Source organism: Dermacentor silvarum, chromosome 2, assembly GCF_013339745.2.
Source record: "Dermacentor silvarum isolate Dsil-2018 chromosome 2, BIME_Dsil_1.4, whole genome shotgun sequence".
NCBI lineage: Eukaryota > Metazoa > Arthropoda > Arachnida > Ixodida > Ixodidae > Dermacentor > Dermacentor silvarum.
In genome coordinates, this window is record NC_051155.1 from 123,766,257 (window position 1) to 123,782,006 (window position 15,750).

General features: G+C 48.1%; 1 protein-coding gene across 1 annotated transcript in view; it reads right to left on the reverse strand.

The window, feature by feature from the left end:
• Positions 1 to 389: 389 nt before the first annotated feature.
• Positions 390 to 15,750, reverse strand: part of LOC119440347 (uncharacterized) — a 73,688-nt gene continuing 58,327 nt past the window's right edge. The window contains exons 2-6 of the mRNA XM_049662878.1: positions 15,083 to 15,343; positions 13,798 to 14,017; positions 8,432 to 8,796; positions 7,010 to 7,382; positions 390 to 5,921 (exon numbers count right to left, since the gene is read on the reverse strand). Coding sequence (XP_049518835.1) covers positions 4,471 to 5,921; positions 7,010 to 7,382; positions 8,432 to 8,796; positions 13,798 to 14,017; positions 15,083 to 15,343 — 2,670 coding nt within the window. The 3' untranslated portion in view covers positions 390 to 4,470. The remainder of the gene's footprint in view (positions 5,922 to 7,009; positions 7,383 to 8,431; positions 8,797 to 13,797; positions 14,018 to 15,082; positions 15,344 to 15,750) is intronic.

The following is a 15,750-nucleotide window of genomic DNA, read 5'->3' on the forward strand; positions in this document are numbered from 1 at the left end:
TCTCTCGTGCTCACAACTAAGAGATGATATAATACTCATATTATCAGCAGCTAGTGTAAAAACTAGACCGAGTTCCAGGACGTTATGGCTATAGCAATGAATGTTAAAGCAAAAAATAAGAAAAAAGTCTGCGTCATTTTTGAGCAACCACTCGCAGCAATGCCGGCGATTGCGAATCCATAAAGTCGGACTCATGCAGTAATTGGCTCGTGTGCTGTGCACCGAACAACACCATCATATATGATATACAGTGACACGTACACGGGAAAGAAAAAAATATAGGAAACTGAATTTATTTAATAATCCTTCTTGAATTCGACCAAGTACAAGAAAACAAACAGCGAATCAGACGCTCAGTCATCCGGTAAAGCGTCCGCGTACGCTCAGTAAAGCGACACACAAACAGAAAACAGCGCTGAGTGCTCGATTTGGCCACGTTGAGACACGTGATCAACAAGTGCGTGATGGCCAAACTGCAGTCAAAACAGGGAGATTGTGAGATATAGCTTGCATAGGATGTGCGCTGTACTGGCAGTGCACGCCTGTTATGTTGCGTCATGCATCCGTCGGAACGCCGGAAACGTTTCAGACTCGCTGTGAGTCAACATGTACGTAGACGTGCCGGGTACCCCTATCTCTGCCGGTAAACGCGCTGGTACTACAATCCCTTTCGCGCAGCTAAGGGCCGGAGTACGTATTTAGGGCCGGGAATTGGGTACTCTAAACAAACGCTGCAGCTATATAGCTGCTCAACTCCGTGCAGGTCTTGGGGAGTCCGTGACAGGAACAACGGAACGATCCGATTCCAGTGCCATTCCTTTTGCCCACCTTCTTCAATGGCAGAATAGGCACACCGCCGCCGTCATGGCCAGAAAATTTGCTGGTCGGCCAGCTCCAGGCGGACTATGACAGCAGAATGCGATCGTGTGAACGGAATCATTGCATTACACAATACCGGCTCACAAAACCTAGGTGACCCCAACCTCATCTGGGAACCACTTGACAAAGTTGTGGCGAACCGACCGAATGCACGGAAGTAAAGCTTGTTCTATTCTATTCATTCATCTAGTATATTCATTCTATGCTGCTTTATTCATTCATTCGCTCTCCGATGTGAAAGAAGTGGTTTCTCGATGACCCCGAACATCGCTTGATTTCGACTGAGTTGAACGTCGCTGACTTCACGGCGTTTCTGCCCCATGTCGGCGCCATCGGCGACTCTATATACTTACAGCGACGTGAAGAAGACTTTGAGTAAAAGAAAACTCATCTAGTCAATAAGCCCGCATTGAGTGATATCGCTGGAAATTATCAGTATAGGCAATATTCAGTTCCAGCTCTATAGGCACATAAGGTCAGCTGGTTCAGTGAAACTAGTTTCTATTGGACATAGGAACAGGTGGTGTCTTTCTGGACGTGCCATCATCATAAATTGAAACGCGAACAGAAAGTAACTGATCTGAATGCATGTTTAGTGTTCTAGTGCAAAGTGCAACCGCTCTGTAGCCGGTTGCTAAGCGCCTTGCATGTAGCCCCGAGTGTTCGTTTTGGAGTATGAATTGTCACTGTAACAAATGCAAGCGAACCTGGAAAACACGACAACGCATTTACGCCGTTTTCGATTTGTTAGCGTTTGAATTTATGCTGACGGTATACCTCAGCAGCTTACAGCAACACGACAAAATAAGTAACATCATAAATTTGTTACACAAATAGAAAATACAATTTGCATCTCACGATGACATGCTCTCGTGCTTGGACAAATAACGACACAGAAACGCTTTTTTTGTCGATTTTGTTGCGATACCCATGGACTTGTAGGTCAACTTAGCGTCAGAGTTGCACTTTACCATCGGCTGGCATGGGCGACGACGTGTACGGTGGGCGACTCAAAATGATGACAGCAGTGCAGTATGTTAGGGAGGCAACTTAGTAAGGCGCATGTCACTCAGTCATTTTGTCGGGTGCGTAAGTTGACACCAGAATGACCCTGCTACTTGCTCAGGATAAGCGCAGTCGTTCCATCAAATGACGCCACTTTAACAAAAAACAAGCTTCAAACTTACAGTACAGTTTTCCTTTCATTCGTGTTTCTTTCTCCGTATGAGGTCTGCCGAAACAGCGAGAGCACAAATTATATGCAGTTAAACACAGGTTCTCATAACGTCAGCCAATCGGATTTCTTCTCGATAAAGACCACTGCCAAGTCGTTTCACCCCGAACAGCCACGATCATCATTATGTTAATGCTGCATCCACATTTTTTTAATCATGCCACTAACCATTACACTTGTGGAACGTTGCTCCATAATCCAGCCATCTCCGATGACCAGGGACTGTATGACAGAGGAATGTGCCCCCGCGAGAAATAAAAATAACGTTCAGGAAAACGTTTTAAGAAATTTGGTTATTTGTACCTAGGTGACACAAGAACGAGTAAATGCCAAAAATGCTGGAGTCAGCCACTGCGTGGGTCATTGAAATACGGAGCCTAATAAATGCTTCTAAAAAATGCACACTACCTTTAAGGAACTTCCATCGAAACTTGATATGTGCCATAAAACAATATTGCGTTGGAAACCGGAGAAAGGCTTGCCTCTTACGAAAATGGTAAAAAACTGGAGAGGATCCACTTTTCAGTGGGACAATTTAGTGCCTCAGTTCCTTGCGCCTCGATTCAATATTTGATTCCAGCACCAACAAGGTCCAGAGAACGTTATGTAAGGAACCACCGATAACTGAGAGACATGTGACATGACATCAGCAAAGATGACTACTGCGAACTAACGCTGTGTTAGGCAGTGGCTGTCAGGAGAATACCTAAGTGCAGCAGAACCAATTCGCATGGGGATGGAGGCGGGTATATGATTCAACTGGTCCCTAAATTTGGTATGAAATAATTGGAAAACAAATTGTCGCAGCGATATAGAACGTTGCCGTCCATCAGTCAACATAAGCTTCACTTGAGGTGCTTCGCGACAATGAATCTTTCCTTCTTTACGCGTAGGGTAGCAAACAAAGCTCATACATAGTTAACCGCCTTAACTTGCCCTTTCCGTTTTCTTTCTATACAACGTGTAACTTACCTTCGGCAACCGGGCTAAGGTATCATATAATCCAAACAACACCGGAATCCAATCTCAGTGCCTTAGGCTGCTCACAAGACCAGTGGTGTCGTCGTAGAAGGAAAGAGGTCGCATCTATTTCCTGTGGTCCAGTACGTTTCACATGCATCACTGTCATGAAGGCGCGTGATTCGCACAATCGGAGCAAGCGCAAGGGAAACGAGGCTGTATATTAGCTGCGCACGTCCACATCTTCACGCTTTCAAGTTAGTCACTCTTTTTTTCATTTTTTTCCCGCGAGCACTGTTCCGACAGACAATCGGTGAACTCGCGTAATTTGTTCCCCTACTAAATGTTCAGCAATTACGCAAATGGGTTGGTAGGTCAGTCGTGTTAGGGGCAACTTTGCAAAAGTTAGTCACATTACGCCACAGACAGGTTCTACACCACGTGCGCATGCTCGTTAGTGGTGAATCTCTAGAAGAAAAAAAAAAACACATCGATTGCGCCCAATTAGCGCGGCGAGGAGCACACGGATGTGAAAACGTCCGCTAATTGTGGCGTTTGTGAGTGTCCTTGTCACTTCACACGGACACACATACACAAGGACACCGAGGTATGGAGAGCTGAGTGCTCCTGAGTTTACATCACACGGGGCAGAACATCCCAGCATCTCGTGCCTCACGTATACGGACAGATGAACAGACAATGCCACACCTGTTTGCTGAAGTCACACGCACACACGCCTTCGTTCCACACAGGAGTTGCTGTCTCTTGGAGCAGTTTGCTCCGAGGAACCGATGCGGCCAGCAGTCTATTTAATGCATACACAGTGACGCACTGGATAAGGCGGACTACCCTGCGCTAGAAGCAGGATGATGGCGTGTATACGATGGCAATGTGTTCGGTGGGAAAGCCAATTTAGACACTACCGCAGCCCGGCCATGAACTTAGGCGTGAGCAAGACTACACATCCGCCGAGCGTCAGTGTTCAGTCTTCGCGCGATACTGTCACACTCAACAACTTTTTTTCCCCCATCAACTTTCAACTCTGCAGTGTAAACGAGAGCTCGTACTGACGAGTCAATCGACGAGCCTCAGGCGTTAGCTGCTTGGTCGACGTTGCCGTGCAGTTCTCATGTCGTTGCTCACAAATGGCGTCCTGTCGGCGTGATTGCGACATCACGACCGGTAACGCCACGCTCAGCCGTCCCTGATCCGTCGTATTCCTCAGCAGTGCGCACTCACATAAATTTTCACGTAACAAACAAACTTCGGTACACGATCCAAGAGTCGAACGTATGAGCGGCAACGTCGCCATGGGCGTAAAGTTTCCTTTCCTGAGATTGTTCCGCGGGCTTTGAAACAAAACACCGCTATAAACTTACGGCGAAGCTGGAGAGTTTTCAGTGCTTCATCTTTCTGTTCCTGTACGTCGAGAGAAACCTGCGGAGTACGAACGACTGCTTCGACTTGGCCTCATACGTCCTGAGCACGTAGTAGAGGTACGCCGCGATGCACGTAGTGCACAGGATGAGCAGCACGAAGGCGCCCACGCTGGCGGCTAGACCCGTAGCCGGAAGGCAGACGCCGTAGATGATCTCCTCGTAGCGACCGGTGAAGATGGCAGCATTGTCCCTGGTCACGTTGGGCAGGAAGGCCAAGTCGACGCCCGCGATGACTCTCAGCGAGCCGCGGACACCCAGCTGGTCGGACGAGCCGACGGCGTTGCGCTTGGTCTTGAGCGAACGCGGACCATTAGGGAAGCGGCCGCTCATGAGCGTCACGGAAGCCTGGATGGGAACCTTGGAAACGTGCGTCGGGTCTGCGGTTGTCGTCGTCGTCGTCGTCGTTGTGGTCGACGGCGTTTCGGACTTGTTCGCGTCGTGCGTGGTCTCGGTCTCGGCCATAGCAGGAGGAGGTTCTGACGCGGTTTCGGAGACGGTGTCGACCCTGTCCTGGAAGATGTCAGGGCTGTTTGCACCCGGTCCAATCTTGGATATCGGGTACGGGTAGTGGGGTCTCGGGTGTCGGTACAGCTCACCAGTGGGGCCCGCCGGTGCCGGAGGCCGCGGTCTGATGGCACTGAACTTGCCGCCCCCAGGGGCGTTGCCGTCGGTTTCACTGAGGTCCTCTTTGACAGGGATGTGGACAGGGGCTCTAGAAGGTGGCGAATACGAGAAGAATACCGGCCTTGCCGAACTAGGATCGGGCGCATCGACCTTGTTTCCCTCAGAAATGAAGCCTTCCTGCGGAGGTGTCTGCGGGTACGGACGCACCGGTGGAGGCATGTTGAACGTGTCTCGAGACGTGGGCGTAAAATACCCCTCCCTCGCGCTCGTTGTCGTCGCTGTTGTCGTTGTGGCCGGCGTATTTGACGTCGTATCGTCGTCGTCTTCGTACTCGACCTCCGTATGCGTCAACGCGGACTTCGTCGTCGTCGTGGCAGGCTGTTCAGAACGTGGCGGCTGGACTCCCGCTGACTTGGGACCTTCGTAGTAAAGGGGCCGCATAGTGGGCTTGTCTTCAGGCTGAGCGGTGGCAGTGGATAGCTCAGAATTACTCGAGGACTGTTTCTGTGCGATGGATTCGAATTCCTTCCCGCTGGTTGTGTGAGAATCGCTTTCGTGCTGTGAAGGTGTCGTGGAAAACTGAGGTGGGTCCGTGGTGACGTCCTTGAGCGGGCCTTCCTGGAGTAACTGCTCATCCGCCTCTTCGTAAGAAGGGCGTCGGGGCATTACTTGTAGGTGGGGGCCCAGGGGCGGGTACGACAGATGCGGGGGAGGAGCCTGATGCACGGAGGCAATGTTGAGGGGGTGGAACTGGCCCGTGTGGACTCCCGGTGGTGTCGGTGGATCTGGGAATAGGTGCAGAGAGAACACAGCGCATGCTCAAGTTTCGCATATAAAAGCGCACTGCTGTTCCACTGCATAGCGTATGCATTTGACACCAACGCATCTTTGCACGAAAATTATGTTGTTCAAGCTCACGCGACGCAGTGAAGGTGGCTTTCTTTAGTTGCCTTGTCAGGTCTGTTTTGCTTAGCGCTGTTTATTTATGGATAAAAACGGCTTATTAGTGCTTAGTAGTGAGGATCAAACAGCGAATATCCCAGCAACTTTCGGTTTGCAGATGACATTGTCCTGTTCAGCAACACTGGGGAACATACCCGCCGTGGTTGCTCAGTGGCTGTGGTGTTGGGCTGCTGAGCACGAGGTCGCGGGATCGAATCCCGGCCACGGCGGCCGCATTTCGATGGGGGCGAAATGCGAAAACACCCGTGTACTTAGATTTAGGTGCACGTTAAAGAACCCCACGTGGTCCAAATTTCCGGAGTCCCCCACTACGGCGTGCCTCATAATCAGAACTGGTTTTGGCACGTAAAACCCCATAATTTTTTTTAATAATTGTAACAAATGATTGAGGACCTTAAACGAGAAAGTCTACGAGTATGGTCAGATATTAATATGCAGAAGACAAAGGTAATGCTCAATTGCCTGACAAGGGAACAAGATATGCATTAGAATTAAAAGAGCGCGAATTGCATTCTGCCGATGCTTACATATGGGGCAGAAACATGGAGGTTAACAAAGAAGCTCGAGAACAAGTTAGGGACCGCACAAAGAGCGATGGAGCGAAATATATATAGGCGTAACGTTAAGAGACAGGGAGAGAACGGTGTCAATCAGAGAGCGAACACAGATTGCCGGTATTCTAGTTGACATAAAGAGAAAAAAAAATGGAGGGAGTTCACTCGTTCTTTGCAGATCGATTGGTGTGATGAGAAAATCACCGCAATAGCTAATCGCGGAGGTCACCCACGTAAGAAAAGTGTCGTGAATACGGGTCACGATAGACGAAAAGGCGCACGTCTAAAGGACCTCTCCCAACGAGCCCATCGTTTTTCTATAGTTTCAGGGTTCTCAAGCATTGCTTAGTGCTCACAGTAATGGTCAGGCAGGACGTTGACCGACAGCAGGGGAAGACCAAATGGAATCGTATGACGCTGCACCGTGGGCTGGGTGACACTGCTGCTCTGCTGCTGAGGTGGGGGCTGCGGTTGGTGTTTGACCGCGTGTACGGAACTGCCCGCGGCCACCCCTTCCCGTTGTGGATCATGGTGCTGTTGTTGTTGTTGATGCTGCTGCTGCTGCTGCTGCTGCTGCTGCGAGGGCGCGTTCTCCAGCTTCTGATCATGCTGGGACGACGAAGCGGCGTAGTGCGGCGGCCTCTGGTGATGTGGCGGTCTCGGTTGGTGGCGTTCAGGTGGCCGCTGGTTCTCCAGGTGATTTGGTGGAGGAAGGTCACCACCGCCTCCCTGCGAGCAGACGCGCGCAGCCGGCCATAAATTAACGCGATCAAAACCGCCGAAGACCAGCTGGAACTGTCTGTGCAATTTTCCGGACCAACTCGCAAAGTCGCCGGCAGCTGCTTTTGACACAAAATACGATTGATGCGCTAATGATTCATGGTCGTGACATGCAGTAATGGCATGCCTTGCGATATGCCGCGCGCCACAATGATCGAGCTTCAAGCATTGCACTCGAGCTGATCCAGCTTGAAGCAAGCATTCTTACGCATTGCACATACCTTAGAAGACGAAATGTCTCATGTATTACAAGATGACTAGAGACTCGGAGCAATGACATCACACTGGTCAGCTAAGCGACCAATGCGAAACAAGCACTCTATATATGGTAGCTGGCCAGTGTTTTGTGCTGTCGGTCCAGTAACGCGGCCGTCACCAAATCTGCAGGTTCCAAGCCTTCTGTGACCTATTGGTCCACATCGAACATTGCTTAAGATTACCTCCGACAAAGTAGTGACGCTGCTATAGCAACTTCAGCGCCCCGAAGCAAATATATATATATATATATATATATATATATATATATATATATATATATATATATATATATATATAATCAAGCCCCACATGAGGACAAGAAGTGGCGCCGGTGCTGTCAATAAATAAATAAATAAATAATGATATTGATGATGCAGCGCACTTAGACAAGTTCACGCGCACACGGAAACGGACTATTTGTTCTTCTGGGTCTTGTTGACGCCTCACTGCTGTCAGAGCGCGTGCGCTTCTCAAGCGACACTACAAAACGGCAGGTCTTTGAGCATTAAAGCAGTAGTTGCACTCCAGCGCCTGTGTATGTCCTTTTTCACGTGTATGCGTGAACTTGTCTGTTTCAAGTGCGCTGCTTCATCAATATCATGGCTCACCAACTAGCCCATCGGTATCTATTAAGTAAATAAATCATGCCTCACACGTGGGTCTAGGCGGATCTGCACGTACAAAATCGAGGACTGTCAATCAATCAATCAATCAATTAATCAACTGGAGAGAACACGTACGTGGGGCGGGTGCTGCTCGTGGGCGGGGCAGTCGTCGGGGCAACCGTGACGGCATATCTCGACCACGCACTGTATCTGCACCTCGATGGTGTCCGGGAACTTGAAGGCGTAGAAGTGCGAGAAGGCCACCACGCTCGCCTTGCCGCTGAAGTCGCGCACCTTCATGAAGGCCGTGAGCATCTTGGGTCGCAGCACGCAGCCGCGGTCGTCCGTCAGCTGGATCGGGCCGCGCAGGCCGTCGTGCGCGGCGCACGACTTGACGCGCATGTCGAACTGCTTGTCGCGGTCGTTGATGGCGATCACCATGGTGAGCGGGCTGCCCAGCGGCACGATGCTCGACACCTGCTTCGCCCACGGACCCTTGCCTGCGCGCGTCCAAGTGATTTCAGACTTAAGAGGCTTACAGGTAGACATTAAAGATGAACATCAGGTGAGGCTGTATTAGTAAACTGCGCTTCTGGCGTATAGCCAAACGACTACTGTTCATGTCAGAGGACGCTTAGTAAGTCTTAACGGAAGGGAAAAAGAATTTAAAAAAAATGACACGTGTCGAAGTTTCTGTGTCAGATCGCCATAGCGCCGTGGATATTGAGTGCATCTATTCGGGTATACAGTTGGTCGCGTATCACTAAACACGTACTCTGTTGAATTTTAAAAGAACGAAGGACTCCGACTAGCAAGTCTAGATAACGTTCGTTGCGCCAGAACGGCTGCAATACAAGAAAATGCTTTGCAATCAGTGAAGTCACAGTGACTTGCCGGCGCGAATTGTTGTGGCGCAATGTTAAAAAAAAAGAAAAAAAAACGGGAGGAGGGGGTACAATTTAGGGCTTCAATTTCTGCGCTAATAAACAGCCTTTTCCTGCAACAGAAGTACGAATGGGAACATATTTTCGCAAGGTATACTTCACTATAGATACACTAAAACACTAAGCGGTACCCCTTGAACGTCCCAATGTAACTGAAGAGTCATGAGCTATGAGAGACGCGTTTGAGAATGGTTGCTGGTGAATTTTGATCACCTGGGGCGTCCTTGACGTGCGCCCAAGGCTTGGTACACGAGCGCGTTTGTCATTATGGCCACAATCTGAGAATGTGGTCATTGCTGCTGGGGAATCGGAAGCCATGGCACCGTGCTCGGCAGCAGAGTGCAAATTGCCACTGAGCTACGCCGAGTTGTGCGAAACAAAGGCACTTGTCACAAATTCTTTTTCCGGGCACGCGCTGCTGGGCGCCACTGCATTGTTGGCAGCACATATTGTTGTGAGTGTTGTTCTCCGAATAAAGAAACTTTACATTCATGAATCTTTTAATTTTATTTTCAGTGCTAAATATCAAAATATGCCAATTACCGCAACGTCAATGTCATTAATTATTTCAAGGCATACACAGCAAAGGAAGGGTAATTGTTTTCTCCGCACAACAACACCTGCAAAGAAAGAAAAAGAAGTCATGGCTAAGCTAGAACAATAAACTTCTTGATTGAACGAAACTCCCTATAAATACTTACCCGCAGAAAATGCAGCAACGAAACAACGACGAATAATTAACAAATTGAAGAATAATCCCAGTTCGTCAGATTTACCATAAAGTAATGAATTGAATAATATAAATATAGTCCACATACAATCCACAGTTCCCTGGAGAATCGGTCAATGTGAATGCCCTTAATGCAAGGATACAGGTAATGCACATGCATACGCCGTCCTTTTAATTCCATTCCCATGGGACGAGAATGACCCTCACTTGAATCTGTGTCACCCTGCCGGCGGCAACCTTGCTGTTCATATTAAAAATGCGTGATTATCATGAATAATAATAATAATAATAATAATAATAATAATAATAATAATAATAATAATAATAATAATAATAATAATAATAATAATAATAATAAGGTTATCGCCCTCGGGGACCTGGAAGACCAGCGACAACTCGTCGCCAGGGCCAAGAGGGCAGTCGAAGCCAGAGAGTTCCTGGACCAAGGAACCTTCCCGCCTCAGGGTGATACCGGGCCTCGCTCGGGACACCGTTTCACTAATAAACGTTTCCTTCGGTTCTTCTCGCGTGTTTCAGAATGACTGCGGGCGTCTATAAGAAGTTCGGTATGGCTTCCAAGCATGTGAAAGCCACGTGTAAAACTGTCCCGCGGGGCCATTTTCCTAGTTCGAAACATGCGTTACTCTGCACTGCACATTTGCCCACGAACACTGAACATATGAACATTGGTCATAACCGATGTACAATGGTGGCCCCAGCCATCGTTCAAATGAAGACGAAGCAAGATGTGTGCATGCTTTTCTGCAGCATGTGGTTTCATCCGGAGAGCCCGCGCCTGCATTTTGCATCTCACATAAAACGCAAAAAAAAAAAAGAAACGTTCACGTATACGCGCTAATTGCAAAACTGTATAACTTGACAAAGTAGCCTTACAATTACTAAAAGGGTCTCCCTTTAGGGCCAGTAAATAGATAATAACTCTATATGCGAAACAAGTTGATCAATACGGTCCACACGCAACGGCATGAGCAACGTAATTTCGGCGGTCATGCCCCGCTGAAAGAGCAACACTTAATGGGAAACGTGTGTTAACCCGCCGTCATGGCTTAGCGGCTATGGCATTGTGCGTATACGCTAAGCAAGAGGTTGCGAGATCGAATCCCGGCCCGCGGCGGCCGCATTTCGATCGGGGGAAAATGCAAAAACGTCCGCGTGCCGTGCGCTACGTGCAGGTTCAAGATCATATATCGTGGTTTTGGCACGTAAAACGCCAGAATCAAATAAAAAATCAAAACGTGCGCCGCCGACAATTTTTTTTGGTCCACAGCTGTCACGGCATGCATGTCGAGCTGAAAAAAAAAATTGTGTGCGGGGTGGTGATATTCGAGAACGGAAGGCGCTATAGCTTCGCTGCAGTTTCATTGTCGCGTCGAAAATGCTCTGGCTAAGCATCAATGGTGCGTCGACACGCTTCCTTCGCCCCATATCTCATCTTCAATGCGAATTTTCGGCAACAAAATGCCTCATCAGTCACGACCGCACGGAGACTTGGAGCGTCCATAAAGTCCAGTGAGATGCGCCGTCATAGATACGGGACAGAGAAATGGTCGTTGCGGTTTTAGAAAACGTTGCGCCTAGCAAATGACGATGCCATCGTTACGACGGTCCATTACCACCAAGCACCGGCAACCGCCAAGACGATATTGACACGTATACATGTTTATCTTTCACCGGTGGCCGCTTTCCACCGGCTAACAAGTGTTAAACGTTATCGCTCGGCGCAGTACGCGCCTGCATCGGAAGCTTCTCGAACGTTATCGATGCTTCTATCCTTCGTCTGTGGTCACCGACACTCATGTAATCTGATCGTATAAGCGACACGAATTGTCTAGAACTTTCTGGAAGACACGCGGGCATCAGGGATTAATCTGGAACCTTCGGTGACTCAGGTATAAAAGCCGACGCGTTTCGCCGCTGATCAGATTTTCGACGACCGCCGACTGTGTTCGCCGCTTTCGTTGTGCTTTGAGTGTAGCTTGCTTTTGTGGGCACAGGTTCGCCCAATAAACAACCAGTTTCGTCATACACAGTTTTACGACTGTTTCCTTCAGCGTCACTACTACGTGACAATGTATCATACAACAGAACTGGTCACTACACAAGTCACAGGTTCACAGAAAAGGCGTGTCAACCAAATGTACCATATATATCACATACGTGATACGTGATATATGTGGTACATTTATGTACTGAAATTGGGGTTATAAAGATGATAAATGACGCAATCTAGCATAATTGCTATTTTTGCCTTATATGCATTATCTTCTCGTTTCATAATCAGATGTTACACTGTTTTTTTCTGTACCCCTTATTTGTTTTATTCAACGTTTTCAATCGCTTTTCTTCTTTTCTTTTTTTTAACGCGCATGCGGGTCGACGTTCGCTTCTTTTGCCTCGCTTTTGTTGACATGCCTTTCTAATGCTTCTGTTCTTCTTCTTTCTGGGGTTTTACGTGCCAAAATCAGTTCTGGTTATCAGGCACGCCGTAGTGGAGGGCTCCGGATTAATTCTGACCACCTGGGGTTCTTTAGCGTGCACTACAAAGCAAGCACACGGGCGTTTTTGCATTTCGCCTCCATGGAAATGCGGCCGCCACGGCCAGGATTCGATGGAATTCGGTATAAAAACACATTTATGTAGCATGTATTGAGCAACAGAAAGCTGTTATCGGGAGTTTTTTGTGTTGCTCCACAACTTTCTCATTGACACTTTGATAATTAGGACAGTACTTCTGGAGTTAGATAATTAATTACAATTAATTAATTAAATCTCAGTAATGAAAAAATTACTGGCGGCTACTCCACTGTACTGGAAACAATACGCACTAGGTTGGCTTCGCGTAACGCCGTTCCTCTTTTTTTAAATCGTGCTGCATGATAGCGGGGACACCCTGTATAAGGGTTGTACTGAACGATAAGCGTGTAATGAGGACGAGCGTGCAATGAATGACGTTGCAGTAATTTCACACAGCAAGCAGCATTGGCGCTGTTGACAAAAGTATACTTGGGTCAACAAGTTCAGCTTTTATCCAAACTATTTGGCCAACACGTCGGGTTAGTCCGCAGTGCAAAAAAAAAAAAAAAAAAAGCCCTAACGAAACTTTTTACAATCCGTCAGCATCGAAAACGGGCGTTCATGGCTACGATTAAAGTGCTTTTCCGGTGCTTTCCATGGGCCGTCCCTGTTGAGAGGCGCGAAAAGCCAATTACTGGAACATCAATATGTAAAGTGACCGCGGAACTTTAAACACCGGCCTTTTTATTGTAATGCCTTTAGTTAACGAAGAAACGTTTATTTTCTTTACGTGCAGCCTTTGTCAAAAATATTCTAGGCAAATGCGTTAAGGTGCAGTGTTATCTCTTTTGAGAGCGTTTGAGCTCCGACGATGCGCTAGGTACTCTACAAATTGGATCGTTATTAGGCAAAAAAAAGTTGATTATCAAGACAGTTAACAAGCGGTCTTCTGGCGTATTGTTACGCACTGATTTAGATTGATTTTCTTTCCTAGGGACGTTTTTTTCTTTCTTTCTTGCGCATTGATACAAGACCCAGAACGACGTACGCAAATTCACTGACAGTCAACAAACAGTATATGCACTACAGAACTTCTGCACACATTTCCTCGTCTGTGAACTTCATAACTGAATGTCCCCGTGCAGGTCTAGTTTCCACAAGAAGTGGCAGTTGTAGCAGTGCGGAGGCAGCTGGACGCCAGACACGGTGCAACATGTCTGAATTTGCGAAGTGCTGTGCGCTGACGAATTACGAGGCTCAACGGGTAAAAAAAAAAAAAAAAAAGCACTCGCCTTCCTGTATCTCCATCCAGCATCCGACGCTGTCGCCCTGGAAGTTGAGCTCCTGGACGTCCAGGTCGGCCAGCTGGATGGAAGGCGTGCGCAGCGCCGACTTCTCGTACGCGTCGTGCCACTCGCATCGCAACCGCTTGGCTTCGTCCCACGCCTCGATGATGTCCACGCCGTACTGGACCACGATGGTGTTCTCGTAGAAGCTGCCGTGGTGGTCCGGCTGCGGGGAAGGAAAAGCGCCATTCAAGGTGAAGCAAATACTTTTTTTTTGCTTGTTTAAATGAAAATAAACGAAGGAGATTTAGTCACCCTGTAATGGGCACGGCTATTGCTTTTCCCATAATAGTAAACATAATTGGGGACAAAATTACTGTGAGATAAGAAGAAAGGAGTCAATGAGTTTGAACGCGACGGCTTCCGTGAATGAGCGAGGCTATACGATGTGTTTGCTTACGTAGATTTTGGTGGATAACAAAACAAAATATAGCGGATGTATGTCGGCTGATAAGCAACTAAAAGTTAGAAAGGGCAATGATACGGCTTTACCTGGAGCATTAAGGACTATAATAATAATCGAACGCCCCAATTTAGAGCTCTATTCAAGACGTCAAACGAAGGAAAGACAGGAAAGAACACAGTGAAGCAAGGAATAAAAAAAAAAAAGAAGAGCAAGAACGAAAGAAGAAGAAATGCTTTCGTCTCATTGGGCTGCCAGCGTCAAACGTCGTTACAGTTTGGCTTCTCGAAAATTTGTGTTCGCGTGACAACTTTACTGCATACGTGACAGTTGCCTCTATAGATATATGCAACTCCCCAGTAGAAAACACCAGAGAGCTATATATAAGTTAAACATTGCAGCAAGAAATGAAAGCTGAAAAATGCGTGCGGGCGCTTCTCGTCACGATGTGCATAAAAGAAAAAGCGACTACCCATAAACATACCGACACTACTGCCTGCAATGGTCTTCCTTCAGACATTATACCGACAGTGACACTGAGCATCGTGCGGGACACTGCAGTGGCTGGTCAAACCACGCAAGAGCATACATCGCGTATCTCGAAGCACGTTGCCCCCCCCCCCCCCCCTTCCCTCCCAATAAAAAAAAAAGAACCGCAAACAACAACAACAATCCGATCCGGTGTTCAAGTAGTCGTATCGGCTTTCACCAACAGTTTCCAGCACTTTCCGACAAAGTTTCAAATGTCGAAGCGGCACACGTTTTCGGCGCGTCTTCTGATGGATCCGATGGTATTGAGACTCCCCTGTATAGATGGGAGTTTCGTACCTTGGTGCCGCATCGGTCGTAGAAGACGTCGAAGTTGGCGGCCGTGATGCCCGAGCGGGGCCCCACGTAGACGCATTCGGGCTGTCCGTGGTGTCCCTTGGAGAATACGATGCCGTGGAAGGGCGCGCTGAACTGTAGCTGCACGCGCATGTGTCGCTTGCCGCAGGCCACCTCGACGCCTATCAGGCGTGGAAGGTCGCTCGGCGGCTCCGGCAACGAGAGGTCCTTGCCCTCCCACGGTGGATCGGTCTGTGACGACGCCTGCACCAGTGCAATCAGGTCGAAAACCGATTAATAACAAGAAAACACACACACACACACACACACACACACACACACACACACACACACACACACACACACACACACACACTAGATCGATTGAGGAACTCGTACAGTGAACGATGCGCCGCTTATAGGGAGACAGGTATAAATGGCCCTTCTGGCTAACGACGGCCTCGCTAGTCTCCGTTCAGAATTTGCCTCACGGTGTTATTTTGTCTTACGTCATCTTTAAAAGCCTACTACTTGCTCGTTTTATTTGAACTGGATTAGAAGTACCCGTAACTTGCGGCGTTGTCGGACAATAAAACTAGATTTTATAATTGGATAGAAGGGTATTTCCACATGTCCCAAGGTGTCGGAAATGCCGCCTTGCAGACGATAGA